Source organism: Manis pentadactyla, chromosome 7 (assembly GCF_030020395.1).
Source record: "Manis pentadactyla isolate mManPen7 chromosome 7, mManPen7.hap1, whole genome shotgun sequence".
Taxonomy (NCBI): Eukaryota; Metazoa; Chordata; class Mammalia; order Pholidota; family Manidae; genus Manis; species Manis pentadactyla.
This window is the reverse complement of record NC_080025.1, coordinates 130011810-130038606: the sequence shown is the minus strand read 5'-3', so window position 1 is coordinate 130038606 and position 26797 is coordinate 130011810. Positions and strand designations below refer to the sequence as shown.

Here is a 26797-nt window from a genome sequence, read left to right as displayed (position 1 = left end):
TGATAGAACTACGCCACAGATGTGAGAGCCGGCAGAGCTGCATAGAGCGTTCATAGTTAGCTCAAGCATTGAAAGGTGAGGAGGTATTTTCCAGATATATAGGAATGGGCGGGAGTTTGGGTGTAGATTCTAAAATCAAGAGCAGCATGAGCAAAGACTGAAGGTATGGTCAAGAATCAAACGCTGAAAGTGGTTTGGTCAGGCTGTAGCAATGTGGGAATTGAATTTACCTAGAAAGTGGCAGGGACCTGATCAAGGAAGATCTGCTTGTTGACCTTGTTTTTACTGAGAAAACAGTAGGGAGAGGTACTGTCTCAGATTTATTGTAGTAGAAAGAACCTTCTTCTGGAAGGCAGGAGCAGAGTGAAAACTCAGAGGCAGAGAACAGTTTGGAGGTCATTGCCTGCATCCAGGAGCTAAATAATTAGGAATTAATGTAGCAACTGAGTATGGAGAAGGGTGACTGTAGGATCTGGAACTTTGTGACCGACTGGCTATGGGCAAGGAAGAGAGAAGTTAAGGCTCCCAGGTTTGGCCAAACTGAACAGTATTGGCACCATTCACCTGATTTAGGTTTGGATTTGAGTTTGGGTGGGAACATTGGTGTCCAGAGAAACTTTGTGGTGGTGTCCATTAATGGAACTAATTTCACAAAAATTGATTTACCTGGTGTGCATTTTTATCATAGGAACAATTTTGATATCTTTCATTGAAAGTTGAAGAAAATGATTTGTCTTAAACTTTTTTCTACATTTGCAACATTAATATCTTCTTTAATGTTTCATACGTGCTTTAGTCTTTGCCTTTGTTCTGACTGAAGACCATTTGTCTCAGTGGCCTCTGCTTTTGTTTTTAGGAGGTATGAGTTTCATCCTGTCTGTGCTGATCTGCAGGCCCAAATCCTGCAGTGTTACCGCCAGAACACCCAGCAGACCCTCGGCTGCTCCGCTCTAGCCAGCCAGTACATGCGCTGCGTCAACCAGGCCAAACAGGTGGGTGTGCGCGCCAGGCTGCTGGGATGCAGAAGATAGGAAGCCCAGTTCCAGGCTAGCAGTAAGGACTTCATGGGGTAATGTGCGTGAAAAAGCTTCATAAACCTAACTAATCAAGACCTGCTGTTAACAAGTCCGCTAGGTGGTAATCAGCTTCCTTCCAGGTGGTTGTAGGAAGAGCCCATATTCTCCTTGTGTTTAAACTCATTTACTTGCCGAAAAAAAGATTCTTTCTAAAATAATACTATTTCCAGTTGCTCTGAACTTTTGTCCTCTTATAGTAATGGTGTCCTCAAGGTCATTGTGCCATATTCTGGGCCAATATTTAAAGTCAGCAGAGAGAAAGGATACAAGTTAAGGAGCCAGCAGTTTTGGCACTGTAAGCAGCAAATAGTCATCAAGAGAGCCTTTCTGTCTAAAAACAAAAGACAAAAACTGACCATTCAAGCACCAGTCAATCTTCTACCAGTTGGTAGATTTCACTCAGTTGAAGAGGGAAAGAAAGGGAGGCCAGAGATGGGATTAGAAAAGAGTTTCCATTGCTTTTATGTACTATAGCCATATTCTTCGCTTGACCCTTCATCTCAGAATTATATGTTGTTTACAGGATGTGTATTTTCTCTTATTTATGTTCTTTAGAAAGTTAATGATAAACCCTGAAGCAAATTATCAGTCCTGGCAGGTCACATAATTGCCTATCATTTAACTGATTTAGCAGTTGAATATAGGTTGTTCTGAGAGATAGAAATCGTTGGAAATCTTGATTCTTTCTGCTGACAAACTCCCTAGGGTTGGCCTTGTAACCCAACTAAATCTAGTGTTTGAGCTACACAGCATGCCTTTCTGCTGTGTAATTTGCTGTAGTTAAAATAATGCCACTTAGTGTGAATGTCTAACACTCTGTACATATTTGATAGAAGGGTTGGTATTGCCTGGATAGCTGGAAAATAACAGCAACACTAGTAGAAAAATATAATCAGGATTTATTAAAAGCCTATGTTTTCTTTAAAAGCCTAGTGGCTTCAGGCTTTTTTCTATTTCTTGCTTGTTACGCCTCTTGTGTAACTCTTAGTAATGTGCCAGGGATTCTTTTCTCTAAAGGTCTTTCACAGAAGCAATGTTGCTAATGTTAAGTTATTACATTTTATATACATATACATATTATATAAAATAATACATTTCTTATATGCTCTTAACAGTTTCCAGCCTTCAATATTAATAGTAACTAAAGCACTTGGGGCCCATAAGTTGACTCATGGATTTTTCTAACTTGATATTAGTGCCATATTGAGATGGGGGTGGCCGTCAGTGCAAAGAATGGCTGTGACAAAGTGTGTGTTTCACTGGTGGTGTCTAACAAGGTACCCATTTCCACAGTGTGATCTGTAACATTACTGATGTGGCAACTGCACGGGTGTCTGGAGTTTTGAGTACCTGTCCGGGTTTTGTTGCGTCATCTGTGCATAGTGCCATGCAGTCAATGGCATATATTTATGGAACAGAATTAATGTGTGACAAAATTAAATAAGCCACATGATGCAACAGAGAGTTCAAATTGAGCAGAGCTGGGTTTGTATCCATATGGTGTCATTTACTAGACGTGTGGCCTTGTCTCTTGATTTTCCTTATCTGTGAATCAGGGTAATGTTAACTCCATTGTTGTGAGGACTACATTTATACAAAGTACACAGTAAATCTTATTTTTTTCTTTCCTTCCTCAGTTGTATTATTTTATGCTGAAGTCAACTAAACAGATCAGCCAAAAGCATGAAATTATTACTAGAGATTCCAAAGGAGATACTTCTCCCCTGTCCCCACAATATAACTTAATATTAATTTCATTGAGTATGTTTGAGATGCCCTTTGTTTTCCAACTCTTACATTCAGGTATCAGGGAGTGTATTATTAGTATATGTATACTCACTGTGTGTTTTATTTTCACCATTGTATAGTTGAGAGAATGGGAGACCAGGGAAGCCCTGATGGTAAATTTAACAGCCAGACCATGATATACCTTGCCATAAACACAAAAAATTTAAAAAATAGTGTTTGTTTTTTGAGTTGGGTATATGAAGGGACATCCATTATCCACTAATACAGAAATAAGACAGCGGGGGAATATGTGAATAGTAATCATGAAGCAAAGAGGAAAAACATGAAGATAAGTGGTAAGAGAGACTGAAGGGAGCCATAGGGGAGGGGCCTTAAAATGGGCTTGAGGAAGGGTGCAGCTCACACCACCCCATTTTCAGACAATGCCAAAGTGGCCGCAGGGGCGTTTGCCAGAATTTCATAAGTAGTCACTTTTTCTCCAATATCATGCTTTCCTTTTCCTTATTGCGAAGTTAGTCTAACTTGTGACCTTAACTCTGCTCGTTGTCAGACAAGACTTCAGCAGTGTACGTGGTCCTGATCCTCAATCGTAGTAGTTCCTGGCATGCCAGCTCCCCTGCTATGTTTCCTTGTGAAATCCAAAGAACAAACTGGATGTGCTAACATGGAAAACACCAACCACGCCAGCAGCCCACTGAGGCATGTTGTCCATTTCCGGTGTAGTGCAAGACTTCCCCTGGGAATGATTCCAGTAGCCAGATCCACTCCACTTGTAAATGACTCATAAGATTGGGCTTTCACTTGTTCCCCAGGGGCATTATTCTATAGGCTAATAGATTTTACTGATAGGAAAATTTCCGGATATTCCTTAGCCTTACTCTTTGTTTGTCACTCAGCCATTTACATCAATCTTTCTTCAGCTCTTCTTAAACAATTCCTCTTGGGTTGACATGAGACATTTAGACTGCTACTTCCAGTATATTAAGTTATGTGTTCTTCATAAGGGTAAAGCGATATTAAATTGCTGTAATTATAATTTCTAAGACTTAAAAGCTACTGGCCAGCTATATGAGGTGCAGCTTTTAAAAGTGTGGGAGGACATTGATCGATAGACTTCTGTGTGTTTTAGTCCTCATCTGCTTATCCTCATAGCTTTCTATAAAATCCCCAAGATTGAATTACCTGTTCTTACTATTAAAACCTGATTCCCATTCAGTCTTGCTTCATCTGCCTTATAGGACACTACAGAAGGTAGGGGGAAATGGGAAGCCGATAGTATTTGCCTACTAGTGGACCAAAGTGTGTCCAAGTTCTATTTATTACAGGGGTGGGGGAGTAGAAAGGGCCAGCACCCAGACCCGTATTGCTTTGCTTCCCTGGGAGACCCCATTGCCCAACTATTTACTTGCAGAATCTGGCTGCATAGGATGTGGATTCTAAGCATTCCAACTTTTCCCAGCCCTGCTGCTACTGACAGAAAAGTACAGAAGCTGACTGGACTCTTGGGGAACATTGTGTGGTCACAGGAAGGTAGGGTTTATGGAAATGCTGTAGCTGGCATTCTAGTCTAGTCATGGTGACCACGGCTTCACTTTCTTCTTCGGAATATTAAGAGTTTGAACTAGGTGATCCATAAGGGCCTTCCAGCTCTGAGATTGTAGGACTAATTCTACTTCCACATACGAGAGCAAGAGGCTGTGTGCAAATCACACATGTTCAGGTGCACACTCAGTTCTAGGCTATTTGGTACAGACAGCACATGTGCTTTGGGGCTTTTGGCGCTTGGGCCTCTGCCTCTAGGATTTTGCCGTGTCCTTAAACTTCACTCGAGAAGCACAGCTGCTCTTCTGGCTGGCGTGCAGCTTGGCTGGCCTCACACAGCTGTATGCCCTTTCCTTGACTCTCATACCCCTGACAGCCCTGGGGAAGGCAAGGTGGCAGAATGAACTGGAGGGGCTGAAACGCATCTCCCGAGTCAGTGAAGTGAACAGCCATCTCAGCACTGCCTGGCAGAATGTCGCCTGCCACTTAATAATAAACTCCATTAGAAAATAGAGGCTGTCTCCCTCTAGCCAGCCCTAGACCCTGCTATACTGCAGTGGCTTTTACCCTGTGTGCCATGGACCATGGGTGGTGGGGGACTGTGGAGACAGAGCAGGAAGCCAGATGAGAAGAGCCAAGGAAAGATCAGGACTAAAAGCAAGGGCCGGGCCCACAAGTTGCCAAGGACAGGTCAGCATGGAGCCTGCAGTCAGATGCCGGAGGCCAGTCAGGAGTTGATAAGCCACAGAAGTGTCAGTCAGCAAGTGGGCAGTGGGGTGAGCCAGGCAGCTCAGTTGAAGGAAGGACTGAATGAGGACATCTAGTAAGTGAGGCAGCTCCCATCTTGGGCCACGCTTCCTGCTGATACTGGGGAGACCAGAGAGTCACCTGGCCGTAGTAAGGAGCATAGGGTCAAGACTCTGATAAGCGAGACTAGCTCCTAATATGAAGTCACCCCATCCCAAGGCTAAATGCACCCTTCATTTCTATATAAATGATCATTTCAGTCTGCAGTTACCCTCAGAAATAGAAAAATAGAAAACCTTAAGATCAGTGCATATGGAGGAATTTACCATGGCAGAATGTGTAGCCCTATAAAGGACAGTGTCTTATCTCCCCTATAACTTGGATTTGTGTGAGACCAGGGCTCAAGTACTTCTCTGTTGTTCAAGTATGAAGAGGCCCTAAAAGCATCATAGTAACTATTGCTTTAGAAATGAGGGTTCTTGAAAAACTCAGTACCAGAGCAAGCTGTGTTGTACCATTGTTTTCAATAAACTGTAAATTACATCCAAATTATTTAATAGAGTCATAGACTGTTGGAGCTATGCAGTTGGAGATCATGTAACCTGATCCCATCTTTTCACTTGGAAAAACGAGCCCCCAAAGAGTTTCAGTGATCTATAGATGGGGCAGAATCCAGACCAGAACAGTCTGCCTCTAATGCCAGTCCCAGTGTACTGTTACTTGTAATATCATCTCTCAAAGGTGGTGAGCATCAGAATTACGGAGGAGGGTCTTTAAGATGCACATGCCCGAGCCCATCGCTGGATGTTCTGGTTCAGAGGGGCTGAGGCTGGATCTGGGCCTCTGTACTTTCAAGTAATTCCCTAAGTAGCTCTGTACACAGGAGTTTGAGAACCATAGCTGTAGATCCCATTGGCCTGGACAGCATTAGAAGCCTTCAACCTGTTGGTGGTCCACCGAGTCTTTGTTTTCCCCATTTCAGGGGATGAGGAGCTGCCAGTACCTGTCTCTGCCTACCTGGTCTGAGCCACCTAGCAGGGAACTAGTTCAGGGAACACATCAGAAGATGTTGGGGACAGAGGGTGGGAGCATCTGAAAAAGAAGTTTTCTTCTCCTCTCTTCTTGTCCGTTGAAACTGTAGATGCCCCTGGGTGTGGAGCCCCACCTAGTTTTTGTGAGCTGGAGGGAGGAAGGAGGCACTGAGCCAAGGGCACGTGGGCCCCTGGCCAGCTCACAGTTGTGGCCAGGCCTTCCCTTAGGCCTTCTCTTGGCTCTGCCCATGTCACCCTGCTCTCTTCCTCTGGCCTACATCAGGGGCCCTGTCCTTAAGCAGTTGCTTCTGACGTACATAGACATCCACCTTCAGAGTGTGCAAAGATAAGTCAAGGTTAACTTTATGGGAAGACCTACAGGGGCATGTTTTTATTGTGTTGGAAGGCTTCTTTATCATCACCACCTAATGACATTTATTAATTGCCCAGCTGAGCTGCTCATACTCAAGATGACACATGGGTGTTCCAAAATAGAGTTCCCATTCTTCAGTGTGGAGGCACTTTGAATTTGGAGTCACATCAGGCAAACTAAATTCCAAACTTTAAATTTGTTACCCAGTCTCTTCCATAATAGGAATCCTTTTTTAAACCACTTTATAATAGTTGCTTTATGACATTTTCTTTTTTTTTTTAAGTCTGGGTTTAATAGAAGAAATATTACCATGATAATAGACATTCATTTTTCTTAATAGGCATTCCTTTTCCAGTGCTTATCCTTCAGGACTTAGAACTGCACTTCGTGTTTTTACTGTTACTGCAGCAAGTTACTGTATAAACAGTTAATTACTTGTAACTTAATTTGAATAATACACAGCATTTGCCATCGAAGATATGAAACAAGATCCAGGTGTAAAAAGTTGACTTGTGTTTCCTCCAAAGCAGGAAGGATAAAGAACAGCACTAGCTGGGGGGAATAGACAGATACTGAAAACAAAACAAGTCAGTTCACCTGATTTTCAGGTGGCCCGTAGGAAGAACTGGTGCACGGGCAGAGCGCCCTTTGTGCTCCTCATAAATTGAATGTGTTGATTACCCTTGCGTCTCTCTCACCATCTTCTCATTCTGTCTGTTCTCCTTCCTGTCCTCATCACAGCTCCACTTTCTTTCACTCCCCTCTCTTCCTGTCCCTCCTTAGTAAAAACTCAGGTACACCCAGGACATGTTCCCATTTTAATTAAGGCATAAACCTTCCTGCTTCCATATCCAGCTTTATCAGGGCTTTTGAAATCTTGGTAAGATTCTGGGTAAGCTCAGAGATAAGCACTCTGAATAGTATCTTTAAAAAATAAATAAAAAGGAAGGAAACCTACTTTTTATTCTCTCCGTGATGATTGCCTGGCAATTCCGGGTTGCCGTAATTCTGCTTAACTATACTGAGATATCCAGTAGCTGGCACAGTTCTGCGATAGCCAACCCCTGCAAGGGGGCTCTAATTCAGAAATCAGTTGAGATTGCTGGGTAACAAAATTGTTTGAGGACAACAGTTCAGATCGTTGTAATAAATGGAAATAACACGCAATCTCTGGTCTCCAGGGGCACTGCTCTTGTGTGACAGTGTGAGTTGCCAGTGTCTTCCTCAGTGGCTGGAGTCGGAAAAACACTTGGGAAAAGAGCAATCTTGATGCCTGAACCATTCTTTCCTTTTGGTAATTTACCCAGCTGTTTATAAAAGGAATTTCTGCAGGCCCAAATACGTGAATGATGAGCAAATGCAAGGAATTTCTTTCCCCACATTAAGATTAAGTGTTAGGAGTTCCTTAAATGAAGGAGGCAATTTTTTATAACTTGCAAATCTTCTCCCTGATTCTTTGGGGAATTTCCTATGTTAATTTATGCAGTGTCAAATTTATGCACTGTTGAAATGCAGCCCATCAGCAGCTCCTTACAGAACCAGTGCAGAGATGATAGGAGAAATATAAGGTGGACAATAAATGACACAGACTCTAACAGGCCTCAGCTCTGGGCTTGAGCAGGCTTTATTGCATACTTGTGATGTAGTAATAACACCAAATATTTTACCAGTTCATCTTTTAAAAAATTCAACTTGACATTGTATTTGTTAATGTCTCTGGCAAGCAAGGTGGTTTTGTACTTCATCTGCTACCCTCTGGTTGTGACTGAGTTACCGTTTGACATGTGCAGAGAGCCAGCACTGGGGCCTTTCCTTGTCCCTTGTGTCTTCAAGGAGCCACCCATCAATTGGCTGAATTGCTGAACCATCTTTGAGGATTAGAATTTTAATATGTGTAGCAGGCTATTTTGTGAACAAGGTCATGTCTCTGTGTTTTATGTTTGTTCAAAGATGTTCTTTCAGTGCCTTTATGTGAGACTGGCCCACTGATCTTCAGATCAACTCTGGCCCAGTTGTCTCCCTTAAAGAGAGTTCGCTATTCTTAACAATACATGATATGGCTGAAAAATTACCCTTATGTATCTGGTTGGGGTTGCAGGGAGAAGGGTAGTTAAAAGATTCCATAGACTCTCGAAAAAATACTCCAACTATTGCTGTAATTATGTTGTGGTCAATATGGATTATTTTGAGATCTTTGAAAAGAGGTGCTTTGTCACATGGCTATCGTTATCCCCATAAGACCTAAACTGGAGTTTGAAGCACAGCCACGACCAGGGAAATAACAGCTTAAAGTTCTCCTTGGTATGTTAAAGAGAGTAGTGAGGATATAACCCTGAAATGCAAAATGGCATTGCTCGTGAAGTGATCATTTTCTTTCCTATCTAAATGCCCTTCCATGGGCTCCGTATAAATGCGGGTTATACTGACTTCCGTTTTGTATTAGTAATATTGTGGTGAGGTTGCCTGTATATCTGGAATTTGTAATTTCCTGTCCATGAAGTTGGACAGACTTTCAGAGAGATTAAGCCACAAGTGGGTAAGGATAAATGAGATGCTGTGATATTGTGACATGGTTTGTCTAACTCTTACATGGTAGGTGCTCAGTTTTTAATTTCCAACTAATTCTGAGCTCATATGAATGATGGGCTTGAGAGAAGCCTCATATTCCCATGTTAGTTCTACAAGGTAACTCTGCTGAGCAGTCTTCTCCTTAATCTGCTTGGTCCTTCTTGTTTTCTCTAGATGCATCTGGCATTTCGAATTTACCTCCTCCTTGACTGCTTCGTGGTCTTTTCTGACCATTTCTATCTATGTTCTCTCTAGTTTGCCTGCTTTTGTATGTATTCTTCTGTGCCCTATGGACATAGACTTTTTAGAAACCTGCAATCACAGATACATTAGGAAAACCTTTCGGATAGTCTCTCCATCCAGTGCTTCTGTGTCCCAGCACACTCTTACTTGTTCTGTTCTTTCAGTTCTCCCTCTTTATTTCAATCTTCTTTCTTCATCTGTGACCTTAAATCTATCTCTACAGACCGTCAGCCTCTCTTCCCAAGCCTGCAGCTTCCTTCTAGAATTCCCGTCTGAGTGTCTCGCCATCACCCCAGGCTCTCACACCTAGAATGTAAGCTGTCCTCCTCACTCCTGAGCTGGCCCCTCCCAGTCTTTCCCTTTTCTCTCGGGGACACCGCCATTCTCCCTGACGCTGAGGATCCTCCGTATCTTAGGTCTCACCGTCTCTCCTTTTCCTCCCAATTTTAATGGCTCTGTTTCATGTTCCCACCCTTGCTTGATTTCTAATCTTCCTCCTCCCTGGCCTTCCTGCCTCCAGACTCCTCTGTTGGATCCATAATGCTAAGGACGCCAGGGTAACCTTTCTAAATGACCACCTCCTATTTAAGGACATGTGTTGGATTCCCAGGTTTTGTCAGTGGCCAAGAGGAAATATCACAGCCTGGAATTTGCTCTGGGCCCTGTTTATGCTCTTTCCCTTGGTAATCCTGAGTGTACACCCTTCCCTCTGGCTCTGGGCCTGTCTCTCCATCCATGTGTACTGGGCCTATTCCTACCTCTGAATCTTTGCCATTGCGTCCCATGCTCACCCCCAAACCCCACCCCTAGCCCTTCCATCTATATAGGCACACCTTATTTTATTGCGCTTTGCAGATACTACATTTTTTAATAAATCGAATGTTTGTGGAACCCCATGTCAAGCAACTATATTGGTGTCATTTTTCTAACAGCATTTGTTACTTCATGTCTCTGTGTCACATTGTGGTAATTCTCTCAATATTTCACATTTTTTGTTGTTAGTCTATTTGTTATGGTGAACTGTAATCAGTGATTACAACCTGCAGAAAGCTCTGATGATGATTAGCATTTCTTAGAAATAAAGTGTTTTTTAATTGCATGTACTTTTTTAGACATGCTATTATACACTTAAAAGACTGCAGTATAGTGTAAATGTAACTTGTGTATGCACTGGGAAAGCAAAAAATTCATTTGGCTCAAATATTGCGATATTTGCTTTATTGTGGTCTGAAACCAAACCCATAATACCTGTTTTTGAAAGATTCTGAAGGATGATCTGAAAGATCATGTTAGGAGCCTTCCCTGATCATTCCAGCTCTAGAAAATTGTCCTGTCTGAATGAGGTGGAACTATTCTTTTTAACCTTTATCTTCTCTGGAAGTACACAAGAAACTAGGAAACAGGAAGAAGAAAAAAACTACTTCTTCCTGTATATCATTTTGTTCTTGCATTTCATAATGTGTATATATGGTACTTACTCAGTAAAGTACAATTTTAGCACATATTTAGCAAATTTTTTTAAATAGAAAATTACAGCTCTGTGTTATGCCTTAATTTTCCATGGGCGTGTTGGTTTCCCTGTAGCGCTGACCTAGCAGAGTGAGACCTAGCGGGGAGCTCAGTTAAGAGCTGGGTGAATAAGTGGCTGGAAGGTGAGGGATGTAGGGAAGAAGGTACAGATGAACAAGAGGCAACCTTGGGTTTGACCTAGGCTCTTCCTCCTGAGTAATTTCAAGACTAAAGGGGAAAGAACCGCTTTAATCGTTTTAATGATTCCTAAGAATGGAGACAGTGTACCCCCTTGCCCCAACTAATTATAGTTTTAATCTGATAGCTAAAAATTCTTCCTGTCTACCACCCCTTACCCCTACCCACAAAAATAATTAACTGAATAGAATGTGGGGGTCATTTCTGAGGTTTGGGAATTGATACTAACCTGTGTAGCCCATCCAGCATTATGAGCTCATGAACATCTGTGTTCTGCCTACAGTGAGCAGAGGTTTCTGGGAGAGAATCTGTGTCCTTCAATTGAGACATTCCCTCTCAGAGCTTTTGGGGGTTTAGCCCCTCACCCCTGCTGCCTTGGCAGTCACCTTCCTTCAATCCCCGTGGCTTCCAGAAACAGTCCTACCCACTTCCAGATGTCCCTCATAGTGAGCCCCCCATCCCACGATCTAGGCCATGTTCATCTTTAGGGTTCAGCTCTGTATGGTGGTCGGAGTGGAGGGAAGAGAGTTCATTTGGAGATTTTACATGATTTAAACATTGGTGTTCATTAGAGGTATTAATATTTTGAGACAGGAAGCATATGCCTTGTATTATGTGTTTTTGAAGTAGACCTTTGAAAAGAGGTACACATAGTACTAAATAGTTCCTGCCATTTTGTGGTCCTCTTTGTGGTGGTAAGACTTACGTTTTCTATTTCTCTTGCAGAGTATGCTTGAGAAGGGAGGATAAAGTCAACTTTTAGAACAAGCAAAACTCCTTCAACGTTGGAACTTTTTTTTCTTTTTTTTCCTAGTAAGAGAGTAACCCAATTAAAGAAGACCATTAAAGAGCACCAGAGAGCAGATTCAGCAGAAGCATATCCCAGTTTGAAAAGCCAAGGCCTAGGTCAGTGATCAAGGACACACTGCAGTTAGTTAACCCCATTTAGGATTAAAAGAGAAAGCCAACGCTCTCCACCTTTTTTACTTTCTGTTCAACTTTCCATTCTAACCAAGCTCCGTCATTTGGTGACCCTCCACTCTAACCAAGCTGGGGATTGGGGTGGGGGCTACGGCCATGGGGTGGGGGAGGGGAGGGCAGAAAACCCCCAGCTCAGGCTAACAGGTCTGGGCAGAATCGTCTAGGCTGTGGCATGTTGGTTCTCTCCCTTTTGCTTTTCTCCTTTGACTGAAGTAATAAGAACTACTTCATTTTAACTTATTGTGGTGATCATGTAACTAAGAAAACAAAAAGAGAGAAAATACACCTCTTACTGGGATAATGTTTATGATTACAAGTGAAATAAGGCATTTTTTGTCAACATAAAGGAAACCTTGGCATCTGCAACCTCTTCTCTATCATGAATACTGACATCTACTTCACTCAGTATCAATAATAAATATATTTTCTGACGAAGACTGGCATTGTAGCCTAAGGCCTTGTGTATTCCTTTCTCTGGGTTCGATGACTGTGTGTGTGTGGCTACAAACTGAGCTGATATATATTGTTATTAATTTGCATTTCTGCTGTGTCTTTCATCTAAAAACTCCAAAGCACTTTACAGAGTCCCAGACAGGCAAGAGATATTTGCCCCTCAGGTAGGTAGAATTCAGTAAGGTCTTTAAAATTACATGAACCTTCCTTTCTCTGGGGTGACTTAAGTTACCGTGCCTGGGGTGGGAACTAGCTTAGATGGGAACTTAAAACCTTGCAATACTAGGAAAAATTTTTTTTTTTAATCAACCCTTACAGTTCTTCCTCTTTCCAGTTTTATTAAAACTTCCTGCTTATACCTCAGTCTTCTACCAGAGGATTGGTGCTTTAACCCTGGATCTGGTAAGTTGGAAATTAGTATTACACTGAAGCTGGTCTTTCTTGGAAATGGATGAGGGAAAAAGTGCTGGTGCCCTGTGATGTTGTCCAAATATCTTTTGTCATGTAGAATTTTTGTTCCGTTGTTAATTTGTTTCAAAGAGAGGTAGTTTAGCAAAATGATTTAGAACACAGGCTCTGGAATGAAGGTGTGTCTGTGTTCAGATCATGGCTCTGCTTCTGACCAGCTGTGGGAATAACCAAGCCATCCAACACACCGAGTTGAATCTTTGCCATTGCGTCCCATGCTCACCCCCAAACCGGTTCTTCTGCTGGGGAGATTTTTGGGGGAAAATGGAAGAACCTGCTTTGTAGGCTTCTGGTGAAGTCAGAATACTTCCCGCCCTGGTATATGTTGTTGTTGGTTTAGATGGTTATTTAATAAACTGGCATTTGGAGTTGGGGGCAAGGAATAATATCCATACGCCCAAATACCTTGTACTTAGAGGAAGTCTGGATGACCGTAGCTTCTGCTGGGAAAATCTCAACCAACTCTTGTAGGTGTAAAGTGTGGCTTCTTACTCTTATTCATCTGAATTTCCAAATTGTCTCCATTCAAGTGGCATCGTCATGTGCACCTGTGGCCATACCTGCAGACCTGATGCTGATTCTAAGTGACACTGTCCCACCATAGTTACTGAGAGGCTCTGTGATTACTGTTTAAGAAGGTTTTCTGTTTTAAGTTTTGGGTTTGTTTTTTAATGGTGCAGATTAAGCCGAGTTCATTTAAGTGTGAATGAAAGAAGCATCCTTGTTCTCAGGATGGCTTCCAGGTAAACTGCCTTGCAGAAATAATAGGTATACAAAAGCCAGTGTTTACACAGTGACTTGCTGTAGTGTTTGCAAATCAGCTAACTCACAAATTCCCTCCTATACTGTTCTGTTTTGCAATTTAGAGCCAAGAACTTGGCACATCCCAGGCTGCCAGTCTTGTGCTGGCAGAGAGATGCAGCGCTGAAGAATCAAGCATTTGAAACTGGCTGCAGCCATGAGAATGAGAGGGTGATTGGTCAGGGCATGTCACTTCCAGCATTTTTTATTAATTTATCATTCTGATAAACATGACAGGTGCAGGGCAGAAAGACGGCACTTTGGGGTACATAAAGGGTGGTATGAAGCCTTTTTCTGCACCTTTGGAGACCCCTCTGTTGATCATATCACAAATCTGTTCAAGTCACTGTTAACTTTAGGACAAGTGCTTGCAAATTCCTACGATTTATGAGTCTCATGGGAGTGATAGGTACCAATCAGTTTCTCTGTGAAGTAAAACACACTCTGAACCATAGTCATTTAGCTCAAGAAGAATAAAGTGTCCTGAAAGCTGGTCAGATGTTATCAAACTAAACAAATCTCTGGTGAACTAGAAGACAACTAGGTTGAACCAGCACAAAGTCCTCTCTTTGAAAAGTCAATAGCTTATTACAGAAAAGTTGGCAACACGCAATGGTTTAAAAAATTACTGGCTAATCACTGTTCATAGCAAATGCGGACTGCTAAAAGCCAGATACTTGTGGCCCTGGTAGTCAAGCCGTGCGACTTGTTTCTACAGCTGTCCTAAGTAGTATTTTCGTTTCCACAGCCGTTCTAAGTAGTATTTTGCTGAGAACAGAACAAGCAGCTGAATGTCCTCAGCCTTTCTGGCCTAGGAGTTGGGAACCTGTGGTTCTTAGCTTGATATCTTTCAGTCCACATGTATAGTTGCTTTTGCCAGAAACCTGTAGGATAATTCTCTTTCCCCCATTTCAGTGAGCCAGGGAACTGACTCTTTCAAGATTTAAGAAGTAGAGCAGTTGAAGAAAAGCTGAAAGGGTAGCAACAGTTTATCATGATTCAAAACAAGTGAATTGAGAACTAGGAGTCTGTTGTGAGTTAATATTCTGAAAGGTAATACTTTGAATGAATGATGAGTATTCATTTCCTCTGTCACTCTTCCCCTGTGGCCCTCGGATTTCTCCCTGTACAGTGACTTTCTCTGGTTCTTTTCCATTAAAACAAGTGGCTTTTGATTCCTTTTTTTCCTCAGTCTCCTTAATCTTAAACTAGTTATATATTTAGTACTTCTTATAATTTAGTGTTTCTTATGTTTGCAGTTATCAATTTATATACCAGATAAATGCAGACTTCTAAATTTCTCTGGAAAAAAAATGTATTTAGTTCTGTGGAGCCTTTGGTTGCATTTTTCCTGTAATTTATGATCCTTGTTAGAAAAAAAATGGTTTCCCGTCACTTGCCCCCGGGGGATTTATTCCGTGGGCAGGCTGTGTCCATTCTGAAATCCTTCCCCAGTTTGTGCCCCTGAGATCCGCGATCCAGACCCCCCAGAACAGGAGACCACAGTGCTGATGCTGCATTCTTGCACCAGTCTGAATGGTACATATGGCCGTTAACTCAAGTCCAGTTTATTTTCAGACTTTATTATAGACTTTTGTTTTTATCTCCTCTCTCCCTGGGCCCTTAAAAGAATGCAAAATATTGCACGTTTCAATTTTTTTTCTTTCTTTCCTTCCCTTGACACACTTAATGCTGGAAGTGCCAACACTGACTGAATGTAAAGGGAAATGAAAGGAGGGTACAAGGATGTAATGTCCCTCATACGAAACGCTGGCTGTTGGTGATCAAAGCTGTATGGAGAGCAGGGCTAGATGCTCTTCCCATAAGCTTCTTTTCATTTTAGAGCCTCTGTCATTCTGAACCCACTATGATACAAAAAGTCATTTTTAGTTATTCCAATTTAGGTGATCTGGAGTTATATCCATTTTACTGCCTTCCCCAGCCTGCTCATATCTCAGGTTGATGGGAGTGAGTAGTCAGTGGTGTTTAGTAAAATGGGAAACCCCGGGCCGCCCTTGTACACCCTGGGGGGACCCACACCTTGGAGCGGGAGCTGCTGTGTAACACTCCTTGGTGAATGGTGGGGGGCTGAAGTAACAAACACTGAAGATAAGATAGACTTGTCCCCTGTGCCTGAAATGAGAGTCGCCTCCCTCATCTGACACCAAGAATTTTGGCCAAAGCACCAGATAGTTTCATGAACTTTAAATTCCGTCACCATCCAGAACCCCAAGTCATTGTATCCCAGGTTTGCGAGAAAAACACCCAACCACCTAATTCATTTTCTTATGTCCAGGCTGATGTCTGATGATGATGAAATTTTATATTATATATTGTGTACTCTTGTTCTCTTGGTGCCTCCAGCCTCAGTATTACTGGAAGACCACCCCCTCCCCTGCAAAAAAAAAAAAGTTGAATTGTTTTAGGGGAGAAAGAAAAAGTCATCACCCACATCAAAAGCATCATCCATTTTTCCTCTAAGTTGTCTTAAGCCTTCCAAGTAGAACAACAGCCTTCTCTAAACCATGATAATAATGCCCTAGTTGTACGGGACTGTCTAATGTTATATTTGGATTAAAAAAATATCATCACAATATTTATGCCTTTCAGTTAAGGAAGTTGGAAGCTGAACATGGAAGCTATTAAGTTCAGTCCCTGAAACTCCTTCAAACCAAGTCAACTCCAAATGGAAAACAGCTATACCTCAATTTAATGAAATGCTTCAAACCTTTTGAAGTGAGTTTAATTAGGTGAGGCCACCATACAGTTCAGAGATTTTCCCGTGCAGGAAAGCTTGACTTCCCTTCACCCCTCCGGCCCTACTCTAGTCTCCCCTCCCCCTGTCCTGGAGGATCCTTACCAGGGCTGTGGTTGCTGTCACCTGCTGAGAGGGCAGTCTGCCTTGAGTATGACCCTGCCTGCAAAGTGAGTTACATTCCCATAGTGGCTTCTAAATGCAGATGTGGAAGCCAGAGGTCAGCCAGGTTGCTGGATACCACTCTGCTCTGGCTGCGCCTTTCCTGCCTGGACTTCGCTCTAGCATAGGTAGTGGTCTGCCTGGGTGGGCCCCGAAGTGGCCCATATTTGGGGAGCCTCCTGCAGGGCCCTTCTCTGCTGGGTCTGCACATTGGCTGGGCTGCTGCTGGGCCTCCATCAGTATCTGTAGCACAGGTTAAAAGCTGAGTTTGATTCTTCCCTCCCTGCTGAATATGTAAAATAGGTGGAGGGCCCGATGACCGGGGCCAGCCATGGACTAACTGCTGTCTGTACAGCCTCAGACACCAGGGTACAACATTTCCTCCATTTCATAGCCACAGGCCATGTTCCTCAGGCAGCATCAAACCTGATGCGCAATGCCAGCCTGCAGATTTCAGCTTTGCTTTGCATACCCCTGAGGTGGTGTGCACCCTAGTCTCAGAAGCATGACCATAGTTATTGAAAATATTATTCAACATAGAGTGGAGGTGGCAATGTCGCTTTCTTTCAAGTTTGGAAGTCAGGCTGCAGAGCAAGAGCTGGGGACTCTGCTTCAGCCGAGGCTCAGCAGGTTGTGGCTGTCCTGCTGTGGAGTTTGTCTTAGCTGGCTGCTCTTACAATGTTTCTGCCTCAGCCACTTGTTCACTGTGAACCCAACATAAAAGAACCCACACTCCTCACCCTCAGGCACTTAACACAGAACTTGGAAATCTCAGTAACTAAAGCACAAGGTGTTTTTCTTTCACTGGAGATGAATTTATCAGTGAAGTTAGAAAGATTTTGTTGTATCGAAGCAGAAGAGGGGGGTGGATCAGCATTAAGGTGATACTGTTTAAGGAACATCAGAAGCTACTGTCCTGAGTTTTTAGAACCACTTTCTCCTCAGAATAGGAAGGCGTATTGTCTCCTTATGGACCAGCTTGTAGCACTTAGCTCTCTACTTCCACATTCTCTTGTACCTGGGAGAGGTGGTTTCCGGCGTAGTACCATGTCACACTGGTGTTGCCTGAGCCATTCATACATGAATTCCTCAGGCCAACAGATCCTATCTCTGTGCCCCAGGCACTGTTCCAGAGTCAGCGAGATCAGGATCAACATTCTAGGGAAGGTTGGGGTGGGCATGGATAGAGTCCATGGAGAGGGAATAGGGCTTCTGGGGGCACGTGCTGTATCACACTGGGTGGTGAAGACAGCTTTGAGGAACACTTGAACAGCTTGTAGAATATAATGAGAGCCATCTACATGAAGAACTGGGGGAGCACATTCGAGGCTGGGGGGGACAGTAAGCACAAAGGTCCCAAGGCAGGAATAGGTGTGTGTTAGGGGAATGGCAAGGAGGTCCTGGTGGCTTGAATGGAGTGCAAAAGGCAGATAGTATTGGGAGACGACCTCAGAGCAGGGTCTAAACAGGTTGGACTTTTGTCTGTGGTAAGAATTTCAGCTTTGTTCTGAGTGTGATGAAAAACTATTGGACGGTTTGGTGCAGGGCAGTCAGTTGATCTGATTTGCATTTTTAGAAGGTCGCTGTGGCTGCTATGTGAAGAATTACTTGAGGTATGGGTGAAGTGGGAAAGCACTAGGGGGCCACATGTATGCGAGAGGTGGTGAGCTGGACTCGGGTGGTAGCGGTGGGGAAGGAGGTCACCAGGTTCAGGACGTCGGTAGGTAAAAGTAGACCCCACAAGACTGACTTTAGCATTAGATGTGGGATGTCAAGAGGGAAAAAGTTAACCCCAAAATTTGCCTGAGCAACTAGCTGAACGGTGGTACCTCTACTATGATGGAGACACAAAATTAACAAGATTTGGGAGAAAAGAAATCAAGGGTTCAATTTAATATTAAGTTTAATATATAAATTTTAACATAAATCAAGTTTAATATACAAATTAGGTTTGCTGTATGCATTAAGTTAACATATTAGTTTGATACATAACTTTAAGTTGACCTACAAATTCCTAGTAGAAATGCTGAGTAGGCCATTGACCCATGCCTGGGCCGGGCAGAGGGTTGGGTCATCGCGTCCAGGTGGTGAAGGGCCTTGGCACTGATTGTGCCAAGCACAGAGGAATGAGAAAGTGGCCACTGAGCTGGGAGACAAGCGAAGGCCAACTGGGAGACCCAGGGTGGCAGGCGTTTGAAGGAGGGAATGGCCACAGCTGTGTTAGTGTGGCTGGTGGGCCGAATAAGGTGAAGACGGGATTGGCTGATGCATTCGGCAGCGTGAAGGTCACTTGACAAGAGCAGTTTTAGGGACTGCTGAGAGTGGAAGCCTGGTCACAGTGGGGTTGAGGAAAGAATGGGTTTGGGAGCTGGAGAGAGTGAGGAGAGGCAGCACTTCTGAGAAATTTTGGTAAAAGGGGAGAGAGTGTGCAGAAGTAGATGAAGGAGATGGCGAGGTGCTAGGGAGGTTTCTTTTTAAGATTGTAGATGGCACAGCCCATTTGTATGCCAATAGAAATAACCAGAAAAAGGAAAAATACAGTGACAGGTCCTTGAACCAGCCAGGAGCGGGGATCCAGCCTTAGAGCATGGACAGTTCATCCATTGTGACAGGAGGGAAGGCCGAGTGCGTGAATATAGATGCAGGCGGGCTGGTGGATTTGGTCGTGGGGGGACGAGGTCACTCTTATGGCTTCTGTCTTCTGATCAGCCACGAGGAGTGTCCCAGGTTAATGTTCACTAGTAATAATTAAAGGTAGCTGAATGCCTGCCTTTCTCTCTGCCCGTCTTCCTTGCTGAATAATTCAGTCCAAAACCACGAGATGAGACCACACAAAGCCAGCCGGTCTCCATGCAGACGGTAGGGTGGTGGTGTCCCAGAGTGGGAAGCCCGAGCAGGTTTAGGAAGGTGTCCCTTCATGGTGGAGGACCTTATAGTGTGGTGGTAGAGACCGAGTGACAGGAATAGGGTGACTGCATTGGTGGGGGAAGAATAGTGGCTGCACATGAGGATACTGATCCAATAAATAAATATATTGAGGATGATGGGAGACAGATTTCTTACTGTCAGATAAGGGAGTTACAAATGTGGAAAGGAGAAAATCAACATGACCTCTGTGGTGTTGGTTTGGAATTGGAGGAACTGATGTGATTGTGGTTTCAAATACATATAAATAGATACAGAAATAAGTAGATATAAATATGTATATATGTATTCATACCTATGTGCATATGAAGTACATATATATGTATGTATGTGTATATTCATATGTACATTCCTTAGCTATTACTGTAAGGATTAGGGAGCAACACATCCTAATAGCAATGAGCTTTGAGGTGCCCAGATCTTGATTTCTAAATACTATCCTCCACGAGAAGGGACCGTAACTTCTTGAAGGAATGATGAGCCCCAGGGCTTGGGCTGGGAAAACCCAAGATGGGAACATATCAGAAGAGCAGAGCCAACTTGAAGGGCTATCATCATCCACATCTGGAATAGTTTAAGCATCAAAAAAAATAAATAGTGATGACAGTAATCTATTGAATAACATAGGCAGGGTCCATACTGTTATATAAGTGAATAAATAGATGGGGAAAAGGGAAAGCTTTTCCCTTAGGATGGGATGCAAGCTAATAAATGGAAAAGGAGTGGTAGACCTATAAAATCATTATCTGGCAATCATCATAGTAATAATTCAATCAAAAAACATCAGTGGCTGTTAAGACTAGAAGAGAAAGTATTTTAAGAAATAGGGCAAACTAGTCTCAAACTGCCTCCTAACTTACGAATTACAAAAATAAAAAGCAACTTAACAGTACGGAAGTCTGACAGGCACCACCTTAAGTGATCAACATTAAAATTTCCAATAATGGGTCAAATCAAGATGTGTTGGAATGCAGTGAGAAGAACCCCACAGTGTCACTCCTGTGACATTCTTATCAAAAATGTATAGCCTGAGTCTAAACCAGAGGAAATAGCAGGCAAACCCAAAGTGAGGGACATTATGCAAAGAACTGGCTTGTAACCTACAGTGTCAGAATCCTGAAAGCCAAGAAAAAAACCTGAAGAACTGTTTCAAATTTAAAAACATCAGACGAGACACAATAACTAAATACAGTAGGTGATCCTAGACTGGATCCTTGTGCTATAAAAGACATCACTGGGACACTGGCAGAACTTGAACAGGGACTGTGGAGTAGGTGATAGGAATATGGCAACGTTACCTTTTTGAAACACTTGATGACTGTGTGGTGGTTATGTTGGAGATTTGTTCTCATTTGGGGTATTTAGAGCAATGGAGCTTTATGTCAGCAACACACATGGTTCAGATAAAAGTTACAAGTCTTAAAACTTTTCTATGTTTGTAATCATTTCAAATAAAAAAGAATTATAAAGTAGACTGAGGGTAAAAGAGGTTAACTTTATAACAACAACAAAAAAGGAATAGCTAAGGAACTCATGAAGAATTGGATGGGAGGACTACCTCTAGTAGAGTCATTATCAAGTTGTACTGATAGAAAGAGTATGACACAGAAGAGACCAGAGGAACAGCATCAAGAGTCCAGAAATAGGCCAGTGCATAGGCGGGTGATTGTTTTATGACAGGGTGGTGCCACAGGTGAGAGGCAAAAGGCTGGTCTTCAAGATATATGTGTCATCTCACACCTATTAAAATGGCAATTATCAAAAAGACAAGAAATTACAAATATTGGTAAGGATGTGGAAGAAAAGATAACCTTGTGCTCTGTTGGTGAGAATGTAAATTGGTGCGGCTATTATGGAAAACAGTATGGAAGGGCCTCAAAAAATTAAAAATAGAACTACCATATGATCCAGCAATTCCACTCTTTGAAGAAAATTAAAATGCTAACTCAAAAAGATATATGCACCCCATGTTCATGATACCATTGTTTGAAAGTTGCTGAGAGAGAAGATCTTTAAAGTTCTCACCAAATAAAAATGTGTAACTATGTATGGTGATGGTTATTAATTGGACTTACTGTGGTGATCACCTCAAAATATATACAAATATTCAGTAATTATGTTGTACAACTGAAACTCAACATTATATGCCAATCATATCTCAATAAAATACATATGTAAAATTGTGCTGGGTCAATTCAATAGCCACATGGAACAAAAGGGAAACTAGGCTGTACCTCATTCTGTACTCAGAAGTCAGCTTTAATTGGAGTGTCATTTAAATGAGTAAGTAGAACATTAATGCTTCTAGAATATAGTATAGAATAGCTTCATGATCTCAGCATAAGGAAATTTCTTAAACAGGATACAAAACACTAACCCTAAGGAAAAAGGTTGATAAATGGATTACTTTAAGAATTTCTGTTAATCAGGACACTGAAGAGAGTGAAAAGGAAGCCTCTTAAGAGAGATGTGTGTGAAGCGGAAGCAACAAAGGGTTCATATTCAGACATATAAAGAGCTACAAATCAGTGAGGAAAAAGGCAACTGAACTAGAAAAATGAGCAAGAGACTTACATAAGCACAGAGATTAAGTATCTAAATCGCCAAAAAGCGTATGAAATGTACTCCACAGCATTGCTAATTAGGGAAATGCAAATTAAATTCACAATGAGATACCACCATTTATCCACCAGAATGGCAAAAATTAAAAAGATGGAAAATACTGGATGTTGACAAGGATGTGAAACAACTTACTTCTAATACATTGCTGGTAAGAACGCAAATTGGTACAACTAATTCAGGGAATGATTTGCTGTTATCTGTTAAAGCTGAACATACTGTCTTAGAAGAGAATCACTGTGGACAACTGGGAAGCTTATAAGCAACAAATTTATTCCTTACAGCTCTGGAGGCTGGGAAGGCCAAGGTCAAGGTGCCAGCCTGCTCCTGCGCCACAGATGCCATCGTCTCCTTACACCCTCATGTGCCAAAAGGGGTGAGGGAGCCCTTGGATCTTGTTTATGAGGGTACAACTCATTGGGAGGGATTTATCCTCATGATGTAACCACCTCCCAAAGGCTCCTAATGACATCACCTTACGGGATTCAATTTCAAGCTAGTGTTTTTGGAGGGGCACAAACACTCCATCTATACCACATACCCACAGCGAGGACTCAGGACTGCCATTCCAAGGTGCACACCTAGAAGGCCTTCAGAAGCATCCTAGAAGCAACCAAATGTATAGCTTCATTCATATAAACTTCTTAAAAAGGCAGAATAAGTGATAGTGTTTATGGATGGATGCAAGTTTGTGTGGTGAAACTATAAAGAAAAATAAGTGTTCATCATAAATGGACAACAGTTACTTATTGGGGGGCCAGAGGTGGTTCTGATGAGAATGGACACACATGGGTCTTCAAGGGTGCTGGTAATTTTCCGTTTGCCTGAGTGGTTAATAGCTCTGTTTAATTCATAGTAATCTATTGAGCTGTACATTTGTGTATTTCACTGTGTCTTATACTTCACAGTATAAAGAGTTTGAAATAAATTTAAACAGGTTGAAGGTTGTCCCTATCACAAAGTCATTTCTACTCCCTTGAAAATCCTATAAAATGTCAGATACTAACTGACATTTGTTGAGGGGTATACTGAGCCAGGCACTGTCCTGAGCATTTTATATACATATTGTAGTAATCCTATAAATTAGGTACTTTTATTATCTCCATTTTACAAATAAGGAGACGGAGGCTTAGAGGCATTAAGAAACTTGCCTATAGGGTCATACAGCTAGTAAATGGCAACCCAGCCCTGTCCTCCCCAGAAGTCTGGCTCTTAATTGCTGCATGGTCTCTTCACACATGCCTCATCCTGCTGCTAGATCTTCAGAGCAACCCGTTTATTACACATCTCCAGGTATCCCACAGCGTCTAGTCCAGTGCATTGTATAGTATAAGCCTTTGAGAAATGTTGAGTGAATGAATAACAAAAGCCCCATTCTTTTCATCTGCTTCCTCTCATTTAGTGCATGCAGTAGTGCAAGGTTTTCTTGCCTGTGCAAAGTTACTGAGGTTTCCAGCCGAGGAAAAAATAGCAGGAAAGCCGCCTGTCTGTGGCTGATGCTAGTTTTGCTTTCTGGGGTCTGTTAGACAAATTCCCTGCTTTCTTTTTTACTTTCCCTGAACTCCAAGACATCTGCCTAACTACAGTGTGTTCCTTCCCTGGGCCTGCCACCCAGGAAGCAGTGGGTGGAGACACAGTCGGGCTGTGCATGCACCCGCTGCTTCTGCCTCCAGAGAGGGTCCCAGGTGCAGCCACTCTGCAGGCCCGGGTGGGCCAGAAGGGTGCAGGGCACAGAGCCAAGCTAGTCTAAATAAAGTTCCTCAAACTACAATGCTGCTGGTTCCCCAAGGACTTCTGAGGCAAAAAGACTTTGGAAGAAAAGTAACTCTTGGTCTGGAACTTTCAGGCGCTCTTCAGTGGCGATTTGTTCCCGGCTTTGCAGCTAAAGCTGCTCAGTAATTCAGGTACAAAGCTGCTGCATGAGGCTCCGTGAAATATCACCAACTCAGCCTTCCCCACCTGTCTTCACTGTGTGCCCTTTCCTGTTGCTGGAAGATTAAAACAAAAAAAGAAGAAATCAGATTTTGAGAACTCTACACATTTTACCTGAATGATTTTGACCACAATCTCAAATTGTCCAAAACAGCTCGTTATTTACAACTTCCTAACCTACCCCTTACATCTCCTAAACCAGCTCCTCTTTCTAACTTTATGACACCCCCACCCACCCACTTCATGTTCCTGTCACCTGGGCCTGAAGTCTAGGAGTCCATGGACTCTTCCCCCACCCACCTACTCTTGTCCACCTTTACGTACCATCCATTTGGACCTGACAGTCCTTTAGAGCCAGGAAAACTTGGGCCAATTCTTTGTTTTCTAGACATCTCGAAGCCACTGTCTTGGACATTTCATCCCTGGGCAAGTTCACTGTGGATTCCATGAGAACAAGAAATGACAGTGGAATGTTCTTAGGGTAAAAGGGGGGTTTATACCCAGCTTTATTCTCATGGAGACAAGTTGGCCACTAGAATCCTCCTGCATCCCCCAGTCTGCAGGTCCATGATCCACCTCGCCTCAGCCTCTGCCCAGAGCACTGGGCAGAGCTCTTTATATAGTAACACCAATGATAATGGCTCATTGCCAACGGGCCTACCAGTAGGCCAATTACATCATCAAGTAGTTTAGGGTTAGGTGGGGATCCTGGCCATAGGAACTGCCAGTTCCCCCACAGCCACATAAATAGTGTGCTTAGAGTGAGGATTACTAGGCAGCAAAAAGTACAGGCACTTTGCAATATCCTTCAGGAAAATCTCTAAATCTGTAGGGGGTGGTCTGAAAGGGTCAAGGGCATTTCCAGTTTTTTTCCCAAAATCTCTCACCCAGAGTGCTAAATGATACTGGCTGTGGCCTACCCAAGAGTCAGTACCCTTCCTTTCTGATAGAACCTTGAATTTGTTCAAGTACCAGTGGCCAACTCTTTCAGGGAAGACTTGCCTTCCCTCCCAGCTGCAGGGCCGAATCTTGATTAACCTAAGCCAATCATAGTAATTCCACTTTCCTTTCCAGTGATTGGCTTATGAATGGACACGTGATATAATTCTGGCCAGTGAGGTGTGAGGGAAGTTTTCTGGGCACTTTGGGAAGGTTAAAAAGGGATGCCAGGGAGGCTGGGTCCTGTCTTCCCTCATACTTTGGTGGTGCTATGTGAGTGTACAGGACCTGGAGCTTGGGTGTGGTCATGGAGCAACAGGCCTGGGGACAGAAACCAAGACACGGGGGAGGCAGAGATACAAGGAAGAGCCCGTGCATCACCATTCTACTCCTGGACTTCTTGTTATGAGAGGTGACGCATTTCTCCTTGTCACTTATGTGGTGAATTGCGCTTGCTGTTGCTTGGGCTGAAAACCCTTTATAGCAAATATATCTGCATTCAAAAAAAACGTAGTCTCCCCACCCACTCCCTGTCTTTCCATCATTAGGACACAAACTTCAGGCTAGCTTTTTTTCTTAGCAGGCATTGAGTTTTTAATGATACACTCATAATCTATCACCTGAGTCTCTTTCTCATCAAATTCTTGGTCAGGTGTAGACTTTGAATCTCCAGTCATGGGAGAGAACAGTGTGAAATGAAGTCCCCACTCAGGCACATCAGAATCACATGGGAAGTGGGCAGAGGCTCCAAAGAGGATATACAGATGGCCCAAATCACATGAAAAGACGTTCACCATCACCAATCATTAGTGAAATGCCAATCAAAACCACACTGAGATACCACTTCCCACCCAGCAGGATGGTCGTGATCAAAAAGGACAATAAGTGTTGAGAGGATATGGAGAAATTAGAACTTTCATACACTGCTGCACTGTGAAATGGTGCAGCTGCTTTGAAAAAGAAGTTTCGGGAGTTCCTCAAAAGGGTAAATTAAACATAGAGTTACTATATGACCCACGAATTCCACTCTTAGGACTAGAGCAGAGAGAAATGCAAACAGGCCCATACAACAACTTGTACATGTGTGTTCATGCAGCGTTACCCGTAATAGGCAGAAAGTAGAATCAACCCAAATCAACTCATGACTGAATAAACATGTAGCATATCCATACAGTGGAATGTCATTTGATTATAAAAGGGAATAAAGTTCTGATGTATTGTACAATATAGATAAGCCTTAAAAATAATTGCTAAGTGAAAGAAGCCAGTCGCAAAGGACCACATGTAGGGTGACTATATTTACATCAAATGTGCAAAATAGGCAAATCCACAGAGATACAGTAGGTTAGTGATTGCCAGTGCTAGGCATTAGGAGCAAGGGGGAGTGACTGCTAAAAGGTTCAGGGTTTCTTTTTGGTGTGAAGGAAATAATTCTAAAATTAGATTTCGGGAACAGTTGCACAACTCTGAAAATGCTAAAAACCATTGAATTATGCATTTTAAATGGGTGAATTTTATGGCATGTGAATTATATATTAAAAAACGTTTTAAAAAGAAATCCAATTATTTTTGCTTTCTGAATTTATAAGAATTGGGATCACACCCATTCATTTGTTAAAAAGAAACAATGTAGGCAAAAATATTCGCTGTATAGAATAATGGTAAATGTGACTTTATGCATCTAAAAAAAAAAATCACCCAGGGAGTTGATAGATTCACAGGCATC

At 42.6% G+C, this 26797-nt stretch overlaps 1 protein-coding gene across 2 annotated transcripts in view; it reads left to right on the top strand.

The window, feature by feature from the left end:
* The window catches only part of CHCHD3 (coiled-coil-helix-coiled-coil-helix domain containing 3), a 278762-nt gene extending 266308 nt beyond the window's left edge, over positions 1-12454 (top strand). The window contains exons 7-8 of one of the 2 annotated variants that reach the window (XM_057504774.1): positions 857-992; positions 11851-12454. In XM_057504774.1, the coding sequence (XP_057360757.1) occupies positions 857-992; positions 11851-11853 (139 nt within the window). In that variant the 3' untranslated portion in view covers positions 11854-12454. Of the gene's footprint in view, positions 1-856; positions 993-11762 lie in introns of both variants that reach the window. The other variant, XM_036905587.2, reaches the window with a different exon arrangement.
* Positions 12455-26797: the final 14343 nt, after the last annotated feature.